The 27,655-nt window shown below is 29.6% G+C and overlaps 2 protein-coding genes across 2 annotated transcripts in view; one reads left to right on the plus strand and one right to left on the minus strand.

The window, feature by feature from the left end:
• Positions 1 to 31: 31 nt before the first annotated feature.
• Positions 32 to 1,167, minus strand: LOC134834710 (polyglutamine-binding protein 1). Its single transcript, XM_063849458.1, has 2 exons — positions 1,034 to 1,167; positions 32 to 972 (listed from the first exon to the last, which is right to left on the minus strand). The coding sequence occupies exons 1-2, from the start codon at positions 1,089 to 1,091 to the stop codon at positions 32 to 34; spliced, it is 999 nt and encodes a 332-aa protein (XP_063705528.1). The 5' UTR covers positions 1,092 to 1,167.
• Positions 1,168 to 4,281: 3,114 nt separating this feature from the next.
• Positions 4,282 to 27,655, plus strand: part of LOC134834340 (latrophilin Cirl) — a 155,226-nt gene continuing 131,852 nt past the window's right edge. Inside the window, exon 1 of the mRNA XM_063848972.1 lies at positions 4,282 to 4,428. The gene's annotated coding sequence lies outside the window, so the exon portion shown is untranslated. The remainder of the gene's footprint in view (positions 4,429 to 27,655) is intronic.

Genomic DNA, 27,655 nt, shown 5'->3' on the forward strand with positions numbered 1-27,655 from the left:
ATTTTGTATAAAAAGAAAAATTTGATTTTTTTTATCGTCTTCTTCTGTCGTCTCGTCGATCATTTCGTCGACGATCGTCTCGTTCGCGTGAACGACTTCTTGAACGTGAACGACTTCGTGATCTTCCTCGCCCACGATTTGCTGCCAATACAGCTCCCGGATTCGGATATGGTCTTTGTTGAAATCCTGACCCGCTAACAGTTGAATCGACGCCTTTTTTCTCTGTTCCCTCTAATCCGCTACTCCATGTACCGCGAGGGCACGAATCTGAATAAGAACTCGGATCCATTGGATCATTCGGTGCTAATTCGGCGCGAGACTTTCGATTCCATTTCGGTTGTTTCGGCTGAGGCTTCGGTTTTGGAGGACGAACAACAGGCGGTTGTAACTTTTCATCATATTCATTGATGGGTTTTGACTTTGTAATAAATAATTTTGGAACACCATCATCCGTCGTTATTGGCGGTTCAACTAAATCCATTTCACGTCGCAATACCGCAGCAGTTTTAGATATTTTCGCCTTTGGATGTGACGGAGGAAGCCATGAGACAACTTGTTCATCTTCATTCCAAAAGTAAAATGCTCCAATACCGACGTCGTAAACGGGAGTCCATGCTTTTGGAAGAGGATATCGATCGATAAGGCGCTTATAACGCACCATATAAGCATCAGATGGCTCCAAAATGCCCTCTTTCCAATGCTCCAAACAGTAAATTGTGCAACGATGGAAAATATTGTACTTGTTTGGGCATCCCTTGTGTCCTAAATAGTCATTTTCGACAGCAATTCGACTTTTCAAGCGTAATTTCCACAAATTCTCCTTCGGCTTTGACTGATATTCGAATTGATCCGGATTGTCGTCATAATCTTCAGCTATAATTTCCTCCTCATCTGAATAATGTTCTTCCGAAGCTTCGGAATCGGATTCAGAATCATTTTGAGGAAGTTTCTTTTCGTTTTGAGATGTTGCTTCTGAAATGTTAAAGAAAAATTTTAAAGATGCGATGATGAAAATTTTCTGTTAAAAACTTACTTTCGTTAACAATTCCTCGTTTCTTGAGACGTTCTAACAAAGCAGCAGGCAATGGCATAATTTATATCTTTTAATTTTCTGTATTTTTAAGGAAAAATTGTAAAATTTGTGTGATTTTTCGTGAAATGTTTTGATACTGTATTTCGACAAAAAAGTGACATGGGCTTTATTTGACAGAAACAAATTTGAAATTTTAGCTGTTATTTTTATTTTGTTGCTTTTCTTTAAATTAATTTTAAATTTTTAATTTCGTAATTTCATACACATTCAAAAGAAAACCATGTCAAAGAAAAAAAATTTTTTCAGTTTCAACTTTTTGGCAGTTTTGAGTTATAAAATGCTTAAAAATGATAAATTAGAGCCCTTTGATAAATTTTTATCCATTTGGAGTAAGATTTGACAAAAATTGCTTTGACACAGTTTTTGACACAGTTTTTTTGCTCTTGATTTAGTTTTTAAAACAAAACTATGTCAAAGAAAAAAAAATTTTTCAGTTTCAACTTTTTGGCAGTTTTGAGTTATAAAATGCTTAAAAATGATAAATTAGAGCCCTCTGATAAATTTTTATCCATTTGGAGTAAGATTTGACAAAAATTGCTTTGACACAGTTTTTGACACAGTTTTTTTGCTCTTGATTTAGTTTTTAAAACAAAACTGTGTCAAAGAAAAAAAAAATTTTTCAGTTTCAACTTTTTGGCAGTTTTGAGTTATAAAATGCTTAAAAATGATAAATTAGAGCCCTTTGATAAATTTTTATCCATTTGGAGTAAAATTTGACAAAAATTGCTTTGACACAGTTTTTGACACAGTTTTTTTGCTCTTGATTTAGTTTTTAAAACAAAACTGTGTCAAAGAAAAAAAATTTTTTCAGTTTCAACTTTTTGGCAGTTTTGAGTTATAAAATGCTTAAAAATGATAAATTAGAGCCCTCTGATAAATTTTTATCCATTTGGAGTAAGATTTGACAAAAATTGCTTTGACACAGTTTTTGACACAGTTTTTTTGCTCTTGATTTAGTTTTTAAAACAAAACTGTGTCAAAGAAAAAAAATTTTTTCAGTTTCAACTTTTTGGCAGTTTTGAGTTATAAAATGCTTAAAAATGATAAATTAGAGCCCTCTGATAAATTTTTATCCATTTGGAGTAAGATTTGACAAAAATTGCTTTGACACAGTTTTTGACACAGTTTTTTTGCTCTTGATTTAGTTTTTAAAACAAAACTGTGTCAAAGAAAAAAAATTTTTTCAGTTTCAACTTTTTGGCAGTTTTGAGTTATAAAATGATTAAAAATGATAAATTAGAGCCCTCTGATAAATTTTTATCCATTTGGAGTAAGATTTGACAAAAATTGCTTTGACACAGTTTTTGACACAGTTTTTTTGCTCTTGATTTAGTTTTTAAAACAAAACTGTGTCAAAGAAAAAAAATTTTTTTCAGTTTCAACTTTTTGGCAGTTTTGAGTTATAAAATGCTTAAAAATGATAAATTAGAGCCCTCTGATAAATTTTTATCCATTTGGAGCAAGATTTGACAAAAATTTCTTTGACACAGTTTTTTTGCTCTTGATTTAGTTTTTAAAACAAAACTGTGTCAAAGAAAAAAAATTTTTTCAGTTTCAACTTTTTGGCAGTTTTGAGTTATAAAATGCTTAAAAATGATAAATTAGAGCCCTCTGATAAATTTTTATCCATTTGGAGTAAGATTTGACAAAAATTGCTTTGACACAGTTTTTGACACAGTTTTTTGCTCTTGATTTCATTTGAGTAGCAAAATGATTATCTTCAGATAACTTTTTGGCAGTTTTGAGTTAGAACTTAGCCCTTTGATAAATCCCAATTTTATCCAACGAAAAATTTCAAAGAAAAACCGGTTTCAGTTTTTAAAACAAAACTGTGTCAATGAAAAAAATTTTTTTCAGTTTCAATTTTTTTGCAGTTTTTAGTTATTAAATGATTAAAAATGATAAGTTAGAGCCCTCTGATATATTTTTATCCATTTGGAGCAAGAATTAATTTGAATAAAAGGAAAAACAACATCAAGAAAAAAGTTAATAATATTTTTAAGCAAAATAATACAAAGAAATAGAAATTAAGCGATGTAAAAAAAGTAATTTAATTAGGTTAATAAAACAAAAAAATAAAATGAAATAAACATACATTTACCGAAAAATAACGTATATTTTTGAATTTTGTGAGGCTCGTAACTGGAAAACGCTGTTATAATTGAGGCTCGTAACCGAAAAACACGAGGAAATCCATAGTGACTCGCATCCTCAATTGAGTCGGCTGAAATTGAACTGTTATACAGCTGTCAGCTAAGTATACCAGTCTGTTATACTTAGCTGACAGATGTATAACAGTTCACTTTCATTCGTCTCAAATTTCCCTCATAGTCACTATGGATTTCCCATGCAATTCGCCACGCGCCTCCCGTATAACAGCGTATAACAGTATCATTTGCAGCCGACTCCTCATTCTCAGCTCGACCATCATCCGAAACGGTCGTTCGCGTCGCTCTCTGTGTTGAAATACCCAAATTTTGAGTGAAAAAGCACACAAAAAACCCGGAAAAAGTGTCAAGTGCATGCCATACGCATCAGTGAATTATTTTGTGCGTGCAAATGCCGCGGAATTGACCGACAAGTGCGCAAAAACACGGAAAAATAACTGGTAATGGCGTCTCTTCACGGCTTTCTGTTAAAAACAACAACAACAAAAACAAGAATATAAAGGAATAAAAAAAACAAGAATTGCTACCTGAACCTCTGAGAAATATTTTTTGTGATTCACACACAAAAGAAAGCAAAAATTGTTACAAATTCATGTGAAAAATATGTGTGGAATTTTTACAATTTAATAAAATAATCAATTAAAAGTAGACCCTGAATGAAATTTAAAACAAAATAATAATAATAATGTTCAATTCCTTTTAAAGCTTAACTAACACGTTTAATGTGTAAAAAGTGTTTCAAAGCATATTTCATACTTTTAATAAAAATAAAATATTGAAAGCGCATTGTAAACAAAAAAAATATTCATAAATATATTCATAATCCACGCTTTGTGTTCATATTCGTAAAAGATAAATAAATAAATGAATGTAAATTATTACATAAAAAAATAATATAAAAATTAAAAAGTATTAAAGGAGCAAAAAATAATAAAAATTATTAGTGTTCAATCAATTAAATTCATTAAAATAATGATAAAAAATTAAATAAATATTTAAAATAAGTGTTTCTTTAAAAAAAAATATTAATAAAATTAATTACATTTGTGAATGTTATAAAATTCATCAGTGCGAATTACGAGGAGGAAAATAATAAAAAATCTGTTAATGGATTATTACGTGTAAGAAGCAGATAAGCTGAACAACTTTGTTTTACAATAATATAAGGTAAGAAAGGATTAAAGTTACAATATTTCGTTTTAATTATGATTCTTCTGTGAAGAGGTATGGTTTTGAGAAAAGTGAGTTTGAGTGAAAATTTTGGATTGCGCAATTTTTTTCGTTGAATTAAATGATGACTAATATTCAAAAAATCTACCTGATCTGATCCATTTTTAACTTTTTCTGAAGAATTTTTTTAATTTTTTCCATAAAAATCTTTAAATTTTAATTTTTTGTTCAATATTTTCTATTGAATATCAATTAAAATGTCAATTCAGTTCAATTGAAACTAACTTTTTTATTTAAATATTTAATTCACGTCAATGCATATTGTTGCACTTTCTCAATAATACTTTTTTCGTGGAAAATTTTTGTTGATTTTAACATTTTTTGCTCCTAAAAAGCATTTTCCACGAAAGATGAAGTCAATATAATACTAAATTAAATAAAATTCTATTTTTACATTAAAATCAGTTATTTTAAGCTTTTGTATCATTTTTGCACAATTTTTTTTCCGAGAATTTCAAGAAACTTAAGTAAAACTTCGAAAGTATCAATTCAATAATTTTAATGAAAATTGTCATTTTAATAAAATTCACAAGAATTCACAGATTTTCAATGTAAATATTTTTCGGTCTTACGTTAAGCAAGTAATTGTGAAATAATTTTGTTTATGTCTGACACGATCAAAACAGGACAACTTTTGTTGCATTGTTGTTATTTATTCAACAATTTTGTTTATTTCACTTTATTCAACAATTTCTGACTTTTTCCTTGTTTTATTGATAAAAACAACAAGTTATTTCATTGAGTCATTTTTGTTTATAGGAAGACAAAAAATAAAAATAGCTAAAATAAACCGGTAAAATTTTCACTAATTGTATCTGCTGACATCTCTATTTGCGGGTTAGCCCAGACAGACCTACTTCATTCCACTCTATTTATTTATCATTATACAATTGGCTGCCACAAGCAGAGGCAGAAACAGTCAAGTGCGGTACTTGTTCACAAAATAATAATAATGTTAGCGTCCTCGATGGTCGACGTCGTCGTCGTCGTTGTCGTCGTCGACACGAACATTAAAACAAAGTATATTTATGTACGAAACAATAGCAGACAGCTACTACAACAATAAATCTGACAACAATGTAAAATATAAAATAATATAGCTTTTCACACCTCAAACCATTTATGGGCTTCCCTGTATTTTTCGGGGTTGTGTTTTGTGTCTGCATGAAATTCTGAGCCTAAAATTATACGAATTTTATTGTTATATAGAGCTATTATTATAATTTATAAATTAACGGTCGTTGTTACGTTTTTTTTTGTGTGTGATCTGCTTTACTGTCGACTAACACGAGTAGCTTACTATTGCTATTCAGGTGCTTGAATTTATGCCTTGGAGCGAGAACATCCGAAAAATGTTTTTCCTTCCACAGAAAAATCCTCTCGAGTACGAAAAAAAAGTGTCAAGTAGCCACAAAAATTTTTCCATTGTCGAGCCATTCGATATGTTTCGTTTTAATACAATTATATCATGAAATGGATTCCGTTGAAATTTGCTGTAAAAAAAATTTTTTTTTGTGAAAATGGGATTCAGCAGGTCAGATAATGTTTTTTGGATATTGTTACAATTCCCGGGTGAAATGCCATTCCCAAAACTCTCTCTCTCCCCGTGTCGCACGTTTTTTCTACTTCTCTCTAAAGGGGTGACGATTGCGTGGTAGATTGCACCACAGGGGATCATTGCATGCCATTCGGAGTAAATTCTGAAAAAAAAACAAAAAAAAAAATCCACTTGAGCTAATTCTCATTCTCTCGAACAACACTTAACCTGAATACTATTAGCACACAAAAAAAAGTGAATCCTGCTACGCTTACATTAAGCAAAAAATAAAAAGAGATAATTCACGAAAAAAATTCGGCAACTCATCTCTCGCTGCTATAAATCAACGCTGTTGAACTTTCGTAAAAATTCCTTTTAAGCCATTCATTAAAGAAAAAAGAAAATAAAGAAAGAAAAAAAAATGAAAAGAAACGAATATAAAAGCCAGAGAGGTGCGAATTTCGCGCAGCACTTGATGAGATGAACCACATATACAACAAAAGAAACGCCCAATTCTGGCACTTATCTTACACATATCCACACATAAAAATTGTTAACCTGATTTTTTTTTGGTTTCCTGTGCCACGCAAGTCAAGATGTACAAAAAGAGTCTTTAAAATCATAATAAGGCAAGAGTGATGATGAAAAATGTTTCAACAAAGCTCTTTGAATATCAAAAAAGTTAAAAAATTCATAAGTTTTTAAAATAAATTCAAGAAAACTTGAAAAATTAAAAATTTTGACATAAAATTCGTAAATGTCAATTCAAAAAATGACCGTTAAAAATTTGAAATTGCAAAATTTTTTAATTTCATAATTTTTTTCTCTTTTCTTCTACCAAATAAATATTTAATACGTAAAAAAATTACAAAAGACGTCAAATTAAGAACTCTTCTTTTTTTGTTGTATTTTTTTTTTTTTGCTTTCAAAACAATGAACACTCATGATGATGATGAATGAAGACAAAAAAAAATGAGTTTTCCATCCATCTACTTTGTGTATATGTGTGAAGCAATTGTTTGACCGCCAATCAATTCAAATCGAAAAAAAGAAGAGAAAAAGTAGAACGACGACGCCAATCATTGATTTACTTACGAACAATCGTGCGGCATAGACGAGAGACGGCAATTATTATTATATTGCAATCAACGTCGAGGAACCTTGAGGAAAATATTAAATGGTGAATCGATGAATGGTCTTTTTTTGTTTTATTCAAGAATCAAGTGAATTTTTGAAGATTTTTTGTGAAATGTGCAAAATTGTGTTCAAGTTAAATTCGTTTCATGAGCACATAAATTATAACAATAAATATATCAAAACAGGAAAAGAAATGTGTTGTTTGTTTTTTTTTTCGTTTTCTATGAAAAAGATTGAATTTCCTCTCATTTTCTCTCTCTCGCTGCCTTAACGTGTTTTTTATTTTATTTTGCGTTCCGTTCAAGTCGAAAATCGTAGAAAATTCTGCTGTGTGCACTAATAGATTGATTTTTTATTATTAAAAAAGCAAGTCAAGTGAAAGAAAGAACAAATTGATGAATAATGAGAGAGTTTCGCAGCAACCCATAAACAAGCCAGGAGAAAATTTCGTCTAATTTGCTGAAAAAACGGTACTTTGCATGAATATTCTAAACAAACATCGAAACTTATAACGAAGGTTAATTGCTATCTTCACCTTTTCTTGCGAACATGTGTGCGCGCACGTTCATTTCGAAGAGCCCTGAATTGATTCAATCGCTCAATAAATCATCTCGCATGACCTTGTTTCAGTTGTCTGTTTGTAGATTTTCATCAATTATACCATTGAACTATCGCTCCGTGTTTAAAATAGTCATTACGCCGGAAAATGGGTCACTTTCTGGTCAATCAACGTTTTTTCTTTGCTTCAACGAGAGATCAGTTTCATTCGATTCCATTCAATCGTTAATAACATTATTATAACTTCTCTAATGGAATTATTTTAAAAAAAAAATCAAATATTCTCGAGTTCGTTGTGTTTTTATTTATTTTTGTTGTTTGCGGAGTGGATTACAAGTCATGTGTGTGTGGTTGATTTGAGCTACCTGTAATTGCTATGTGAAGGCAGAAAGAGAAGGTCGGTGTTGTAAAAATTTATTAGTAGATCAATAACTGTTGTTGCCGTTTTTTTTGTCAATTAGCACTTTCTTAACGTTTTTGGAGAATGTAGAGAGTGAGAGGCGTGTGGTCGTTAATTATGATGTTAGACATTTTTTTTGCTGTTTGTTTGAGTATTTGGCGATGATGGAGAAGATGTTGTTGCTGAGAAGGCGATTTTTTTCGAACTTGAACTCTAATGAAATTATATATATGAACAAATATTTTTGCACTTGTGAATTATTTTTTTTGTCAATAAATTAATTTTTTTTATTATTTAAAAAAAATTATTTATTAAAAAAAATTAATTTAATAAATAATAATTCAAATTAAAAAAATAATTGAAAATAGAAATTAATAAAATAATTTAAATTTAAATATTTATTATTTTTTTTCTCCTTAAAATTAATAGAAAAAAATAAATTTTAAATTTAAAGATAATAATTATTTAAAAATTAAAAATAATAATTTAAATAAATAAAATAATTTTAAAAAAATAATTTTTAATAAAATATAATTAAAATTTAAAGATTTATTAATATTTAAAATTTTTTAATTTCTAATTCTCTTTTAAATATCAATTAATAAAATAATTTCATTTTAAATTTTAAAATTTATTAAATAGAATTTTTTCAAAATTTTAAAAAAAATAAATTTTTCATAAAAAAATGCGATGAATTTCTCTCGCAAATTTATGTAACTTTTCGAACAGCTTTTAAATCTTTAACTTTTAACCTTTAAAGTTAATCAAACCACAAAAGAAACGATATTTGATGATCAAACCTTTCATTCTCAGGTCAATTACATTTTTTCATCACAAAAAACGTCTCAAAAGAAAACTTTCGCCATAAACATGAACAAACCTTTTTGCACCTTCAACATATTTTTTTCTTCTTATAATTTTATAACAGCTCAAACACTGGTCTGGTCACCTCCCAATACTAATTTCTCTCTGCTCTGTTGTATCGACAGCTGATTATATATTTTGATTTCAAATTAATGGTTGATGTGCATGTCCGATATTGGCAATCAGGTAACATTATACGGCTTCATTTTTGATGATCACAAATATTAATCAAAACAAGCAAACGCGCGGTTTTTTATTATATTTTTAATGTAATAAATTTATATTTTAGGTATGTAGCTGAGTGAATGAATGACGCGCAAAGCCGGAGAAAGAAACGAAAAATGAGAAGAAAAGAAAAAACGAAAGAATAGGTCATGTTTTTTGTTGTTGCTGTGCATGTGAAAATGATAGATGAATAGCTTTCGGTCAAAAAGAAGAAAAAAAATCAAGTGCGTTTTGTACTGATTAATTTTATTATTGTAGGAATTCTTGTAGGCATCTCGTTCGAATCAACAACATTTATTATTATTACCGATAGACATTTGCTTGATGTTAATAATTTATGAATTTTATTGACACATGAATATAATGGGATTTTGTTCCGTCTCTCATTCCGGCCTTTGATAATAAATTGAAGTGATTGGTTATCATGTTGTGATTGTCTTTGCTTTGACAGAAATACCTAGACGAGATACCGCTGTGCGACATTCGCCCAATATTTAACTGACGACATGACACGAGAAACATAAATTTCTGCAAAAATTCCATTTTTATTACAAAGCTTCCGCGCCGCCGTTGCTCTAACGTGCAATCTAATTAAATGTTTTGTTTTTTTTTTGCATCGTTCGAAAAACACTGAAAAAATCTCATTTTTCTTGCTGCCTTTTTTCTTCATTATTTATGAAATACTTGCAGTGAACGTACCAAAAGTTGCACGAAGAAGAGGAAAAAAAAGAAAGGTGAGCAAGAAGATGATAATATTTTTGTACAAAAGCACGCTTCTCTTCTATATTTATCCATCCATTCCGCTTCATTCCGTCGCCGTCGTACAAATATACACGGGCAATAATGGTTGTTCGCTTACATGCAACAGCCGAAGCAGCAACAACAACAACAAACAAATGATCATTACACATTACAAGAAAAGGTATTAAACCGTTTGTATCACATTCCAAATGTTGAAAAAGCATGCAAGCAATATAAAAGTCTCAGCAAATAATAATCATTTTTTTTCGTTCGTTTGCTCTTCTTCGTTGCCTCGTCTTTTTCTGCGATGCTCGAACGTTGTGTGTCTTTCATTACCTTACTTTACATTATATTGCATTATTTTTGCAATGATACTTTTAGCAATTTTTTATTCTGCCCATTAATTAAACGGCGAGCGAAACATTTGGCGAGAAGAGGAAGGAATGAACGTTGTGAAAAATTATTGTTTCGCAACGCATTTTTTAATTTTTTTAATTTTTTTTTTATTCATTTTATAATTTAATATTTTTTTAAAATAATTTTTTTTATCAAACATTTAAAAAAAAATATATTTTAAAAAATTATTAAATTTAAAATAAACTATAAAAGAAAATATTAAAAATTAAAATAATTAAATAAAAATAAATTCAAGCTTTTTCGATTGAATTTGCTCCTAAAAATTATTTTTAAAAAATGCATTTCAATTAAAAAATTTTCCATGGAAATTTCCAATGAAAATTCAGACTTTGTCCTGAAGCAAACATCAAAGTAAAACAAATCGCATGACACCAAACAAACCTCTTTCCATTTTATTATTCATTTTAAAGCCGCTTCTTGATCATTCAGATGGAAAATATCTCTCTCTCCATCCAGATACGCACAAACGACGAATAAATTTTTAATAAATAAAAGTCAAATGTTTTGAGTCGTCGTCGTCGTTCCACAAGTAAATATAAAATTTTACTGTAATTGTTGTTGTTATTGTCGCTTCAGTTGCCAGCACACTCGGATAACTCGTTGTCGTCGTCGTTGGTTCGCTTGGTGAGAGAATTTATACATAATTTTTTTTTCGTAAGATGATTAGTATTCAAAACATGCGGCTTATTAAAATCAGATAATTCATGTAGTCGTACATGGAAGAACATTTTTTATTGTGACACGGCATGGCATTTACCCAACATTTACATTCGTGCTTTTTTTATGTGCGGACTCTTTACTTTTTTTTTAATGAAATGACTTTTGTCATTTGCTCTTTGTCTTTCATTGGAAAATAACGGTAAAACTCGAAATCCTCGGAAATTCAATTATTTTGACTTACTTGAGAGTGACACACATTCCGAAAGACATAATCCATCCTTGTTGCGACGGAAAATTGTCGAAAAACCAACAGCTAGATCGCATTTTCATCGATTTCTGAACGTTTTTTGTTGAAAACATTTTTTCACGGACCAAAAGATGACATTTTCGCATAATTCCCTGAAATGCAGAGTAATAAAAAACAACGAGACGATGAAAATAAGAAACAAGCTGCTGATATTAAATGTCACATTTCTGCTCGTTCTAGTTAGCAAAGTCAGCTACAACGAAAAAAAAAGTAAATAAATAAAAAGAAAATGTAAGCCAATATCGTTGTACATTTTCACCTACTTACCTACCTTTTATACCCTTAGATGTACGTGATTTTGTCGTTATTATTATTATTACTGGCGTTGTTGCTGTTACTGCTTCTCTGGCTGCCGTTTTTGCAAATTTTATTACCGTGTCCGTTCTCTCGGTGTGTTGTGTTGTGTGTCGTGACGTCTTCTTGTTAAAGTCTTCGTTAAAGCCATTTCTTGTGCATTTGTTGTTTATTTTAGAGGAAAAAAGAAATATTATTAAGAAACGTGCAGTATGTTTTCTTTCTCTCTCTTACGTTTTTTTTTTTTTTGCTTTGGGCCACTCCAAAATATTTTTTAACTTTTCCATTTCAAAAGTCAAAAATACAAAGGGGCAAAAAAAAAATTGAAAATTTCATCCAAAATGACCGTTTTTTTGCTTTTTGATAATTTCTTATTCAAAATTGATTTCAGAGCAATTCAATTAAAAAATTGAAAAATGATTTTTCATACAAATAACTTTGAAAAAAAATTTTTTTCGAAAAAATATAAAAAATTTTTTTTTCGAAAAAATATTTTTAGAAAAATTTTTTTTTTTAAATATCATTTTCAAAAAAATTTTTTTTTTGAAAATTTCTTGAAAAAATATGAAAAATAATAAAAAAAAAGATAATTTTTGATGAAATTTTCAACTTTTTTTTAATTTAATTGCCCCATTTGATTCGGCTTTTGACAGGGGGCATGGGATAAAAAGTTCAAAATAAAAATTTGAAACGGCCTTACTTGATTTGTGTTCACTCGCGCGCCATTTTCTAAGCAGCAAAGTACATATAATTTATTTAGGTCGACATTTTTGATTTCCGATTTCTGCAATAAATTACCTTTCTTTACACACCGCATCATGATAAAAATTTCTCCTGCCGTTGCTCGAACTTCCTAATAATATGCAAGAAGGAAAAATTATTTATTTTTGCATTCAGGTATGAGCCTCCCTTCGCCCGTTTCGTTTCTACCGAAGGAACGGATGGATGATAAACTATCTTCTTCACATATCCTCATTCCATATCGCACGCTACACACATCACAGACATTCACTTAATTTATGATAAAATAAAATGTTACCACTTTTCAAGTAGTTACTGCAGCACAGAAGGAGTTGTGCGGTTCTCGCAAGGAAAATATGCAGTCATGTACAAATATAGCAGATAACTCATTGAGATAGTTTAGTTGTTAAATCTATCTCTCTAATGCAAAGTTTAGGCGTTTGTGTGTGTACGACACAAAATTCCTTTTTACGGTTTAAAAAGTTCGCAGGAAAAGCGGAAAATTTTCAACTGTATGAAATATTAAAAATAAAGTGCACTATTTGCATGCACATACGCGCGTGTAATAATCTCTCGAGATCCTGTTTGTGTTGTTATGAATATGTAACAACAGCAAAAAAATAGTGGATAATGGGAGCAGGGATGTTAACAACAGTCGTTTTGTGGCTATGTAAATACTTTCGCACACAAACTCACAAACGATTCAAAGTGCTTTTGTTGCGGAGAAGAGAGAAAATTTAATGGCGATTCCGGGAATGGTTAGGCAAATTAAATGCAATTGCAGCTCGTTAAAAGTTTTCGGAGGAAAGCGGAGTTTATCTCACCTGGGAATCTGGGATCATTAATAATTTTTAACGGTAATCCGCTTTCGATTCATTAGCAAAACTTAATTTTTCATGAATTTGTTGTTGAGAAACTCATTTTTTTTTTGCAGAAAATCTCATCGAAAAATATTTTAGACAGAAAGCATACGAATTATTTATAATTAGTTAGATACAGAGTGATTTCTTAATTTTTCATCGTACTTTATGAAAGTTTATTGAACTTTTCAAAAAAAATTATATTTAAATTTCTTTTATTTTTTTTTTTTATTTTTAAAAATTTTGTTATTTTTTTAAAAAAAAAATTTGTAAAAAAATTAAATTGAAAAGTAAAAATTGAAAATTTTTTTTTATTTTTTTTTTTTTTTGAAAATTTTTTAAAAATAATTTAAAAAATTTTTAAAAAAAAAAAATTTTTTATACTGTATTAAATTTAATTTTTTTTTATTTTGTTAATTTTTTTAATAAAAAAAAATAATATAAAAAATTAAAAAAAAAATATGTAAAATTTTTTTTTAAAAAAAATTTGAAATTAAATAATTTTTTTTTTTTTAAATTTCAATAAAATTTAAAAGGTTTTATGAGTAGTTCAAACAAATTTTAATAAAATATGATGAAAAATTAACAAATCACTGTATTTTCGCAAAAAAAAAAAAAAAAATGGAAAATCTGAAATAAAATGAAAATAATCAAATACAGATATTGTGTGTGTGTGTTTTAACTGCCAAGCCATCATCGTGGTTTATTACCTCTGTAATGTATCCTGCGTTGTTTAAATTGGTTACATCTAGCTAAAAATTATGTTGTTTTTTTGTTGTTCGGTGTGTTGTGTGTTATCTGCTGCCACAACAAGCGCACGATGAAAAATGTTTCATTTCGCAGTGATGAGCTCGTAGAACAACGCCGTCGCGCCATGGCATAACCAACTGTACCTATATAAAATATAGCATGAGGAAATTACTTTAGTTTAAAAACTATTTTTAGTTTTTTTTTTCGTATTTTTTGTTTTGTTTCGTGGAAAGTCGTATATATGCGCTTGTTTAAAATACTACTACTTGTTATCGTGATGAAAAATTATATATTATGTTATTAGACATTGTTACGGAGGTTTGTGTGTCGTAGATTGATGAGGTTTTGCGAGAAATGTGTCGTGACAACGAGAATAATTCATTTTTCATGTAGCTCAATCACTCATCTCGACTCGCATTCTTCATCTACGACGATGTTTGTTTGTCTTTTGCCATCGTCGGCGTTGCCTGAGAAGAAGATGAAGACGTGCACGAAATACTAACGAATGGCAGGTGTGCGTTTTCGCTTCGTAGACAGCTGAGAAATTGTTAAAGGGATGCTTTTTACGAAATTTTTGCCTTTTTTTCACGAGTTTGTCGCACTTTGCTTCAAGAAATTATTCATTCAGAAAATCATTCGAATAATTAATCTCGATGACTTGACCTCTAATCAAATAATAATCTAATAATATGAACGATTTGTCGAACGAACGAACGACGCTACGAGCAAACAATCAATCATGAAACGAATGTTGATCCATCACGTGGGCGGCAAACTGGAACATTCCTCATCACAGAAGTTGGTTCGCAGGAATTTCCGATACGATCGACGTTTTTTGCCAATGCCGGTCCCATTTTTAATTCAAATGTGGTCAATAATAATCGTTTCCACGAAGCACTTACTGAAAAATATGTCAAACATATCAATTTTCGAGCAGACAACAGGCACTTACGTACCTTGGCTTGTTCGATGACTGTTCGCGGTGTCAAATGCCACACTAATTTTAACATATTAATTGTTATGCACTCCGCTCCGTATGGGCACGTCATTCATGAGAGGCAATAATAACAATAAATACGACGATGATAGACACAAAAGCTAAAAAAGAAAAAAAATTAAATAAAATGTTTAAATAATAATAATAATGATGATGATGACGAAGAATAGTTGGAGAGAAACTGACTGCCATTCCCCTTTAACCCTATCATCTTCTAATGTTTTGTTTCGTGTCGAAGAGAATAGAATTTTTTAATGCGTCGTTGTCCGAAAACTTTGAGATGTTTTGTTCCATCTTTAGAGACCATCGCGCCATTACACCGCACAATTTTGTGGTTAGCTGTTAATTTAATGATTCATCATCATTTTGTTCTGTGTCTCACAACTATTTCAACGAAACTGTTATAAAAACGAAAAAAATTAAAAGTTATCGTTAAACTTCTTTGAGCGCATTTTAATTTTTTTTTAATTCTTTAAAAAATTATAAAAAAAAAAAATTAAAAAAACTATTAAAAAAATAATAATAAAATAAATAATTTAAATTAAATTAATTTAATTATTATTATTAAAAAAAAAAATTCTTAAAAAATAAGATTTTTTTTTAAATATTTAAAAAATAAAAATTTTTAATTAAATTAAATTAAATTAAATTTAAAATAATTAAATTTTTAATTAAAAAAAATTAAAAAATAAAAAAAAAATTAAAAACGGATAAAAATGTTTTTTTTTTGAAGAAATATGCGACAAAAAGCCATACAAATGTTCAGTTGGTTAGTTAATAGTGTGTTTTGTTTAGAAATCCACATCAGAAATGATTATCGATACACACATAAAGAACGAATATAATAGACAATAACGTCTCCTCTTCTTCTTCTTCTCGTCTTTTTTTTATTCAATTTTCTTCTTTCCATTCGTGGTTGACTCACAAAATCATAAAAAGAACATTTACATAGATTAGGTATCGCATATGAAGTCCACGACACAAGAAATATATTCAACAATGTTGATATTTTATTCCGGAGCAGCGCGCGTATTATGGAGCATTAAAAGGCTTAGTAAGTGATACAGCGCAAATAATAATGGCACAAAAAAAGAGCAACATATGTGTGTTGGAATTTTTCTTCTTCTCTCATGTGTGTCGCGTAAAAATGTTTGATATTGATATATTATTAAATAAAATATTAATAGAAGAGGGTTTGTCGTTGTGTGGCGGGTCCGTTTGGGGCGGGAATGTTTTGTAATAATTATTATGGTAAGAAATTGAAATTCGAAGGAGGATTCGTCTTTTCTATTTCTGTATGTTTTACTTTGTAGGTGAAGTTTTAATGGAAAACTTTTGATTTATAGACTTTTATTAAGAAATGGAACTGTTAAGTTAGGAATTTCCGTTTTGAAAATAATTATGAGTCATTTTTGTAAGGGAATTCCATATGAAAAGTTCATTGAGTATCAAAAAATTTGCTAAAAATTGTCTTAAAAAATTTGTTAAATAAAATATCATTAAATAAAAATATATTATGTATTAATATTATTTATATATCATATTAATATATTTTTTTTAAATGATATTTTAGTAGAAAAAATTCATTTTAAAAAATTTTTATTAATTTTTTTGATATTGAATTAACTTTTCATAAGAAAAAATATAAAAGTTAAAATATATATTATAATATTATATCATTATATAAAATATAATTTGTAACATATTTATATAAAATATCAATATAAAAAATAAGTAAAAATATCATTTTAACTGAAAATTTTTTAACTTCATTAAAATTTTAATAAAAAATCAACCAAAAAGTTAAATTTATTTGTTTAAACTTACCTCAAAAGTTGTTTTAAAATCAATTCCGTACAAAAACTCTCATTTGAAGTAAAAATTGTTATCAAAATTTCATCCTTAGCCCCGATAATGTGTCACATTGACTTGCTTTGTCATTCAAAAACGATTTGTTTGTCACTTTTGTCTCTAAAAATAAACTTGAATTATTCGAACATTCCTTTAAAAACTTATAAATAATGAAAATCAGCAAAAACTAAACTTTGTCCCTTGTTCATGGTTGATAAGAAACCCTCTAGTTGTCGTATACGTTCGAGAAATGAGAGCACAATAAATCGTCAAATATCATGAATAACACGGCAAAGACGATTATTCTATTACGGACTGCCTTGCTCGCTTGCATACCTAATGACTTCATGGTAACGTCCGCTGAAACAATTTAATATTTATTAAATATTGAAAACAAGAAAGTCATTAATTGATTTATTTTGTTTCTGTTTCCGAGACTTTTTAAAGCAAAATAGAGAAAAAAAAATAAAAAGAGAGAGAAATAAAAACTAAACTGTGGCGAACAGAAGATAGATGTATTTATAAGTAATTTATTTTACGGTCTCTTCTTTACGTTGTGTTCGAAGTACATACGAAGCCATGAAGGAATGCGGGGCGAACTAAAATGACTGGAACAAATAATTTATATATTATATCGTGTAACGAATTACAATGATTGTTATTAATACATCTAGTGGCGTGGAAATAACATACTAAATGAATGTATTAAGAGAGCTACAGCTCTGCGCTGGCTTTGGTGTTGTCGAACATATTGTTATTATTATTATTGCCGTGGATCATGCACACACTAATAATAATAAAACGTAATAATAACAATAATAATGGAGGAGCAAATGAAACAACGAAAAATACATATCTAGACGAGATAAAAGGAACACAACATTCGTAATTGACTCATCAACATTTTAAATTGTGTGCACCTTCTGTGTTCCCAATTAATACAATTACGACGTTATTCGCCGTATTTTTAATCGTCGGGCGCCTTACCACAAACCCAATCAACGACGAACGTAAATCCTGGGGAAATTAGTGCAGAGAGAGGCTCTTGCGATATAAATCCACAAGCTGTCAAGAATTTGAAAATATATCTCTTGACTTTTACAACGACGACGACGACGAGCTATTTTATTCCAGTCACACAATACTAATAATAATAAATATTTAGATTCCGATCGATTGCAATCGACAGTTGTTGTTGTAATAAATGTAAAACTAAACTACATTAATAAATGTAAATATAATACAGAAAATCTATAATAAAACAACGTTGCATTCGCATTGCACTGCATCTCGGAGATCGGATGAAGGAATGGAGAAAAAATAAAATAAATGAACATAACAACTTGTTATACCACATTGATTCAAGGTAACAAACAAATGCACACACACGCACTACTTGAGTAATCTAGAGAGAAGAAAAAGATGAAGTTTATAACAAACCACAATATATCAAGAGAGATGCATCTTTGAAGTTGGTTTGGGAAGTGAATTAGGATCGGTTTTGTTGTCGGGAACAAATATTTTCGTGAAATGGAGAAGCACAAATTAGTTCATCGCTCACAAAATAATTTTGACAATTGAAAGTTTGACGTCTGAAATGTGGTTTTCGCAAAAATTCATCGAGTTTTGACAAAATTATGATAAAATTTCTTCTGAAATGACACGAAATTTAATTTTTAAGTGAAATTATTGTAAAAGTTGCCTTTTAAAACGAATTTTCTTGAAAGCTGAAAGTTCTTAAGCTAAATTCATAAATTCATCAAACTGTGGGCTAAAAAAGATCAAATTTTTACTAAAAATGACACAAAATTCAATTTTTAACGAAATTTCACTTAAAAATTTCAATTTACTGTCAAAGTTGTCTTCCAAGTTGAATTCCATCGGTGGTCTTTCTATTCATTTCTTTCATAATCTCCTCAAAATGAGTTGTCCTGCCCCATTCTCAAAGTCCATCATTGTACGGATTTTACGGTTCTCCATTGTTCGAGTCTTTTGTCTCCTTTTATGGTGAATTCTAAACCAACAGAGTGTAATAATGCATCTCCTAATGCGTTCTTTTCTTCTCAAAATATCTTTGTGCCATATCAATTCAAGTAATAAATCCAATCAATATGCATGCATCTCGCCCATACCATACGATGAGAATGCTCCCCGAAAAGAAACAAAAAAAAAGACACATGAGATGCACATATTCCAACAAAAGTCAAGTATGTACACACACACACACAAGGAAAAAACTTACCAAGCAAGAAATGTAACTTCTTTCTTATTATTCGTCTTCTTTTTCGTTTCTTGCCTTCTTTTATATTCCATGACAGTTGTTTGTATGCAGCATGCATAATCCATGTACGAACCTAATATTAACAATAATAATAATAATAGGACGACGAAGCGATAGAACTATCCAAACAAGTGTATTTATTGAGATAAGAAGAAAACGGAATATGGTTTCGAGCAGGTAAAATTCATATTGAGAAGTTAAAAGTACGAAAAAATTATTCAGAATGTTTTTTTATAAAAAAAAAAGTTGAATATCTCCGATCGATAGCGATTAAAGTACGGACAAAAATTCAGGCTTTCGGTTCAGAAGTCGTTTATTTCATATTAAATTCAAATTATGGACAAATAAAAAGCAGATTATTTTCTTCTTCTTACATAATGTAACTACTCAGATGGAAATTTTTCGGTATGAAGCTTAGTTTCGAATGAAAAAGAGTCTCAAGTTGCAGACAAAATAATTTTTTTACTTGTATATTATATGAATATAACATGTATACTATATGTATATTATTTGTATATTATATGTATATTATTTTTGTATGATATGTATATAATATGCATATAATTTTTATATATTTTTTCATACTAAATATCAAAAAATTTGAGAAAAACACTCTTATTGAGTTATTTTTTCATCTTTTTGATATTTAGTGTGAAAAAAAATATATAAAACTTATATGCGTATCATATATAAATAATATACATAAATAAAATATAGAAAAAAAAAATTTCACAAAACTTCTATTTGGGTTTAATATTCGATAGTTACTCGATGATGACGATGATAGAAGAACTTGTGCAATGTGTAATAAAATATGAGATTGCTTCGGAATTTTGCAATTTCGTATGCAAATTTCAGCTGTTTGGAATTAATTAAAATATCGAGAAATCCTCTTTCAAGCTCTCTAACTCTATAATGGAACACTCAACTACTTCAGTGAAACCGAGTAAGAAAAAGCGACGATAAGTACTGCATTAAGCTCTTATCAGACATCATCAACACACACACACATACAGCAACCGAAACAAATATAGGAAAAGTGATAAATGTCGAGTCGATAAAAAGTTGGTTTCCTGCCTGCTTGCTCGAAATGTTTGCATTACACAATTTGACTAACAAATTCACACATACATTCGTTCGTTATCATTGTTTGTCTTTTTTGCGTTACATTTGCTCGTTACATGGATAAGCTTTTAAAAGTTTGTGCCTTTTAAAGTGGTGAACCCAAAAACTTTGAAGGATTTAATGATAATGAGGTGCGTTCTCGCTCTACTTTTGCCACAGTTCAAAGTGTACAGAAAACTTTTTGGCATGGAATTAAAATATATCCCCAAACCAATAATAATAAAAATAATCGTGTTTGTTGAAAAACACAAGGCGAGAACAACATGTGCTTCAGATCAACACTTGGGATGTGTGCATTTCCGACGCAAAAATTTACATTTCAATTCGCTTCGATTTGCCTTTCTGGAGAAAAAAACAGGAGAAACTGAGTTAAAATCAAATATTTATATGCGAAAAAGTTTACTTCGGCACAACCTTTCAAGGAAACGCTTTTCATCCATTTCCGTCTCTTTGTGTGTTCTTAAGATTTAGGCTTACGTTCTCCTTCTCCGCTCTCGCTGCCTGAAAATATCTCACAAACAATAATAAAATAAAATACAAACAAATACCTTCTTCGTCGTGTGCTTCCTCTACTTGTTTTGCATAAAACTCCTCAACTCACACGATTTTATTCATTTCCCAAGCTATTCATTTATCCATCTTTACATTCATTTTCAATATCTAAGCAATTCCGAACTGACTTGAAAAGTCTTTTCACAAAAGTACACAATTCTTGGATAAATAAATTTTGAAGCTATTCTTCTTGGATGTACTTTACTTTTCTCTCTTTTTTAAATAATAATAAGAATAACACAGACGAGGAAAGTCTATTGTGATACTTACCGAAGAAAATTGCACACAAAATGTATTTCTTCAAATAATAACAATAAAACAGGAAAATCATGATGATTATGTTTTCGGAAAAACCTAAAAGTTTGTAAGAGAACACTCGCACGAATTTCCTCGTAATTTATAAAAGCAAAAAAAAAAATAAAGGGAAGTACGATGCATTTACTTAGATCGCCGCCGCCGCCATCCACTCCTTGATGTGTCGAGAGAAACTTTAGTAGAGCAGGTGTCGGAAGATTCATCGTTTCATTTATCGTCTTGTTGTTGTGTGTTTTGCAGATGTAGTTCAAGGGATGTGCAATTTTTAAGCCTTAAGATTTTTTTTAGGGTAAACTTTCAATTTACAAAATTTAACAAAATTTTTTTTAAACTATTAAAATTATTATTTATTTAAATTTATTATTTAGTTTAATTTAATAATTTATTAAAAATTTTTGAATTTCGAGACGTAAATTTTTTTTAAATTTAAAAAAAAAATTAAAAAAAGATTAAGGGTAAAATATCAATTCCAAAATTGAACGAATTTTTATTTTTAGATTATTTTTGGGACTTTAAAAAGTTTACTCGAGAAATTTTCAAAAAAAAAATAAAAAAATTATTGTATCATTTCAAAATTTGAATTCTAAGAGCATTTAAACCTTCAACATTAATTTAATCCATCAATTGCTTTATTTTGACATTTGGAGAGAAAATTACAACTGTCGACTAAAACTTTTGATTTTACATGATTTTCATATGTATCTGATGGTTTTTAAGCTTTAAAATTAATTGATAAAAAATACGTAAAAAAATACGTAAAAAAATACGTAAAAAATACGTAAAAAAATATTGAATTTTTTTTGAATGTTATATGTTGGTTTTGCATGTAGACATGTACATAAAAAATCTAACTTTAAAAAAAAATTTTTTTTTTCGTTTTTAAAAAAATTTTTATGTATTCCAAAATATTAATTATGAAAAAATTTTATGAAAAGTATAATTATTTAAAATTTTTGAATTTCGAAAAAAAATTTTTTTTCAAAAAAGAGGTTTTTTTAATTCAGATCCTTGAAAATTTGCAATAAATATTTTTCTTCTGTTTTTCCCAAGGCATGAGTGATGAATGGCAATAGTTACAGACTTTTATCTATTTCGTGTTGAACAAAGCAAGAAAAAAAAGTAGAACAGAGGTATATTTGCCGTCATGTTTTATAAAAGGGAGAGATGTGTAACAACAATCACTCTTTTCTCTTTTACTTTGCAATTTTTATGCATCTTTTGCACACAAACACACAACAAACAGTAACGAACAAGAAAGTTAACAAATGTACAATCAGCTTTCTTCTTGTTTGTTGTAAATGGCTCACAAGCACACTTACTCACGTCACGTCAGTTTTTCCGTTTACCTGCAGCAGCTCCGAAAAATGCAAACTTTTTTGTTTGTTTTTCCTCTCACAGTTTAATTTTCCCTCAAAACTTTTCTCCGTCTTAAATAACCGAATAATGCAATAAAAGTGCAATCGTGCACCGAGGGTCTTTAATCCAGTTTCGAACGTGTTTCAAGACACATTTGCGGGATAAAATGAATTTAAATTTTACCTGTGTCCCGAAGTTGTATGGCTTCGCCTTAACAATGCACCATTATTATTAAAACTCGCATGTGCGGGAAATTCCTTTGACAATACACGGTTCAAGTTGTTGTTTTGTTAATGATATTTATGCAATAATGCATTAAATTAAAAGAAAATGTCTCCATGGAGTCTCTCCTTCTCTTCGAACGGCAAAAGGTCATTCTCCGTCGTTCTCGAGCAATTATCGAAGAAATTCGAGACAAACTCCTTTTAACGAAATTTGAACATTTAATTAGTAAAGGATGGAATTTTGTAACGTGAAATCAAGTCCTTCCGAGTTGCTCGTAAAAGTTAATAATGCAAAGAAGAATCAACAAACCTCCAGCGGAGAAATATCTCCCGTCGTTCTCTTACTTGGGAACAAATCCAATCAATTGAAGTTGTTGCAATATTATTGCAATTTATTTGATTTGAGGATTTAATAAAAAAAATAAAACTATGAAAGGATATTCCGCAGAAAGGTTCTTTCGATATCGATATCTCTTCGTCGTCGTCGTCGTTGTCAGGTAAACAACTTACTTTCTTGCGTACAAAAAGTTAGATGTAGAGACTTCACGTGTTGAAATTTTCGAAAAAAGTGCGAAATGTTCCTTTTCTTTCAAAGTTTCCTAAAAAAAATAAAAATTTTCATTAATTTATCAATTTTAAGTCAAACCCGAAAAATAAAATTAAAAAAAAATTTTAAAAGAATTTTGAAAAAAATTTTTTTTCAAATTAATAAATTTTAAGTAATTTTAACCGTTAAATAAAAAAAATATTTTATCAATTTGAGGTTTTAAAAATTAAAAAAAAAAATTAAATAATTTTTAAAATTAATTTTTAATTTAATATATTTTTTTAATTTAAAAAAAAATTGAATAAAATAATTTTTTCTCAAATTAATTCATTTTAAGTCAAAATGTGAAAAAATCAAATTATGAAAAATAAAAATTTTTGGTCTAAAAAAATTATTAAGTGAATTTTTCACAATGCGCATGAAACACGTAGATGAAAAGCACAGTTGATTTACTTTGCCAGATACGAACTTTTATATAAATTTATTTTCCTGAAGACAAGCAATATCCCTTTTTCTTTTACTTTTACATCTTTCTTTCCTTTCTCTGCTAAATACATCCTTCGTTGTTGTTGCTGCGGAGGCTTTTAGTTTTCTTTCTATTTTCCTTTTGCAAAAGAGACAGACAGCGACAACTTTTGTGTGCAATTTAGACTCGAATTTGCTTTGAATGCAACAATTTTCAATCATTTTTTTCGTGTTTTTCCAACTTATTTCAATACAAATGTTTCTTTTGGTCTTTTGACGACGACGACGACACACAAGACAGAATCATCATCAAAGTACCAAATAAATAACCTGCCATTCTTTGCAGCTAGGTACATAAAAAACTGACAAAGTACAGACTTGAAAGAAAAGTAATTTCCTTGGACGTCGAAATCCGTTTGTGTATTTTTGCAGTTGATGGGCGGGCAAAGCTTTTGATCAAAGTCTCGGTCCAAAGTTTCTGTATTTGATAAATTTTAATGAAACACGATGATTTATCTCCATTTAGTTAGAGAAAGTCTCTCTCTCTGAATAGAGATAAATGTTACGATAATAATCGACACCCCCCGTTTTTCTTCCGCTCTCGTTTTTCAATCAGCGGCTCCGTGTTTGCGCGCGAATCCAATATTGATTTCCTTAATGATGACAAAATCAATGGAGCGCAGATCTCTGTCTATCGAAGCGTACTTCATTACACATAATAATAATAATAATCTGCTGAAGTGTGTTTATGCCAAATACAAACAAATGTGCGCCAAGGAGCAAATCGGCGGAATGAAAGGAGGAGAAAGATGAAGAAAATATAAAGCGGTTAAATAAACAATCACTTCGTTGTACGTCGCTCGTCGTCGTGTGTCGTCGAATCGTTATTACCATCAAATTGTCGACGATGTCATTTATGCAGATCAGGAGTAAGGAAATATATTTTGTTTTGATAACTAAATGTGTGCGACGTACGAAGAGTTTTATTTGTTTGTCTGTTCCTCGCTGATGTTTGCTTGCTTGTTTTTCTGCCGAAGAAGATGTCTTCTGCCGTGTCTTCTTATTAAAGGAGAGATGATATCGAGCACTTTATTTGTCATTTCAGGATGTAAGTTGTTCCATGAAAATCTAAAAAAAAATTTTTTGGTTAAAATTTGGTTAAAAATATTAAAAAATTTAATTTTCAACAAAAATTTGACTCAAAAAATAAAATTCTTGTGAAAAACCTCAATAATACTCATGACCTGAAAATAACTTACGAGCAACCCTAAATGTGTAATATCAACATAACGAATTGTAAATAGAGAGCAAGCAAACAAATTTAAACATTTTCGACATTTTACATTTACAACGTCTTCCAATCTCTCCCTCCATAAAATACGAAAAACAACGAAAAAAAAATGTTTTGTAAAATTTAGTTGCTTGCCAGTTTTCATTGCTTCGTAGGGTCTTAAAAATGTCTATCGAGCTTTAAACAGCAAAAAAAAATTCTCTTTTCATGCATAACGTGAGACACATGTGAGATAACTTACATACTACAAGTTTTTGCTGCTTCTGTGTAATCGATGTTTATCTTGGGACTTATCCTTATTTACCTTCGTTTGTTCATCTTCAACGTTCGTCTTTGGTGCGGTGCCGTGCGCGGAGGTTGCCCGGGCCAAAAAGCATAAGTTTCTGCTCTAATAATGTTTGTAATGTAGACAAATAACTGATCACCGTTGTTGTTGCCTTGCTGCACGTATCCGTTTTTTTTTTCGTTTTTCTTCTCAGATTAAGCCGAAAAATGAGAAAATGAGAAGCAAGCAAGAAAAAAATTTATAATAATCCTTGGTAATCTAAAACTTATTGAATATAAAGAGGAGAGCGATATAATGTAATGGGGACGATCTTCTTTTATTTGTGAGTTGAGTCGTCCTTCTCTCCTGCGATACTCTTTTTTTTACTGTTATTATTATTTTTTTTTTGCTTCGTACGACGACGACGAGTAGTTCAAGCCTCCATTCAAGGGAAATATATGAAGCCCTCTTTATTTGTCTTATCTTTCGCTGCCTTTTTTCTCTTCTTCTTCTTCTTCATTCAATCTTTGTCTGTGGCTCGTGTGTGTGAGCTGTAATGTAAAATAAACTTACAGACATAAAACGAGGCTCTTAATAAATAAATCGTATCCTTGCCGTTTTTTTCTTTTTTAACATTTTTATATTGTGTTTGCCCTACAAAATTTGTTCTTGAGAGGTAATCTCGAAAACTATACGTCTCAGAGCATATGTTTCATGGAGAAAAATGTTAGTTATGACGTGCCCGATGTTTTTCGCGAAAAAAAAAAAAAAATTTGAAAAAAAATTTCAATCAGATCTCACAGATTTTTTTTTAAAATAATTTTTTAAAATTTTTTTAAAAATTTTTTTAATATTTTTTTTTTAAATATATTTTTTTAAATATTTTTTTTATTTTTTTTTTAATATTTTTTTTAAATATTATTTTTTTAATAATTTTTTAAATATTTTTTTAAAATATTTTTTTAAAATATTTTTTAAATATTTTTTTTTCTTTCTCCTTTCTTGAGCAATGTGCGGGCATTTGAAGTATGTAGCGCAATACAAGAAAAAAAGCAATTGTTCCTTTCCTTTTTCCGTTCCTTTCTTTTGTATAGTCTCGCTCATATACCGGCAAGCAGGCGCTCGCATATAGAAAAGTAAAATTATTACAACATTAATAAATACTCTCTTAAATTTCTGTCGAACACTGTTGTTGTTGCTGAGTGTTTTTTTTTTGGTGAAAAATTGCAGGTCCTTTTTTATTTATCGCTATTATAAGCATTTTTTTTTATTTATTTCATCAAAGTATATTACGCGTCGTCATCGTGCGTCCTCCCATGTTGTGTGTTTATTGCGTTAATAATGTTGATGAGCATATTTTCACCCATGGTAATTGCCGTTATTTTTATTATCGCTTTCATTCGGGCGATCTGGCGCTCTCGTAATGAAAATAAAAATTGTGTAATATCAACAAATCTCTTATAAAGGCACTTAATCATGGAAAATTGTTTTCTTTTTTTATTTATTTTTATTCATTAAATGCTGTGTGTGTGATGCTGCGTGAATAGTGAGATAATTAAAAGGCTGTGCTGTGCGAAAGTCTAATAAACCGTCTTCTTTTTTTACTTTTAAAGCAAAGTTGTTTATTTATTTGCGACGTAATACTAATTTTTCTTCTTTTTTTTCTCGTTTTAGGTGAGCTTTTCATTTCACGCATGAATTTTCTGGGAAAATATGAGCGTAAGTCAGTCATTTTTACTCAATTAACTCGCTCAATTACAACATTTTCCGACGAAACCAATCATCCAGAATCGCAGGCAATAAATTCGCTGTGCATATGTTTGGAATGTCAATCGAACAATCAATTGATTATCGTCACACGCACTCTGCAAAAATGTCTCATGTGTGTTAACGGAGCTGAAAATATAAAAAAAAGAGGGAGAGAGAGAACAAAATTCAATCATTTTTCACGACGTCGTCGATAATTCCTCCCATCTAAATGACATTTTCTAACCGAATTCCTGATTTTTTTTTCTTGCTCTGCGAGTTATAGCATCTTAATTCGCTTGTAAGCACATTCCAGCGTTGTCGTAATTCAATTGAATGTGTCATGACACAAGAATGACTTCGTAATGGCATCAGGCATCAAGGAAATTTATTTATTTAGCCAATCTGCGGCGAATTGGATCGGAGGAATGAACAAACATGCCGCATGTACACATGCCACAAGTATGCGCCGTTGTCGAGTGATGGATATAAAAATAAAAATAAAAGAGAAAGAATAAAATAGAATCGATTAACATATCGTCGTACGGCGTACTTGGGCTATAAAATAAAACGCATGTGAGGATATTTGTATGCAATAAAGAAGAAAATCAAATGACTCCATGCGTTATTAAATCAAGCGAGTACGGGCACGAACGAC

This window comes from Culicoides brevitarsis, chromosome 3 (genome assembly GCF_036172545.1).
Source record: "Culicoides brevitarsis isolate CSIRO-B50_1 chromosome 3, AGI_CSIRO_Cbre_v1, whole genome shotgun sequence".
Lineage (NCBI taxonomy): Eukaryota > Metazoa > Arthropoda > Insecta > Diptera > Ceratopogonidae > Culicoides > Culicoides brevitarsis.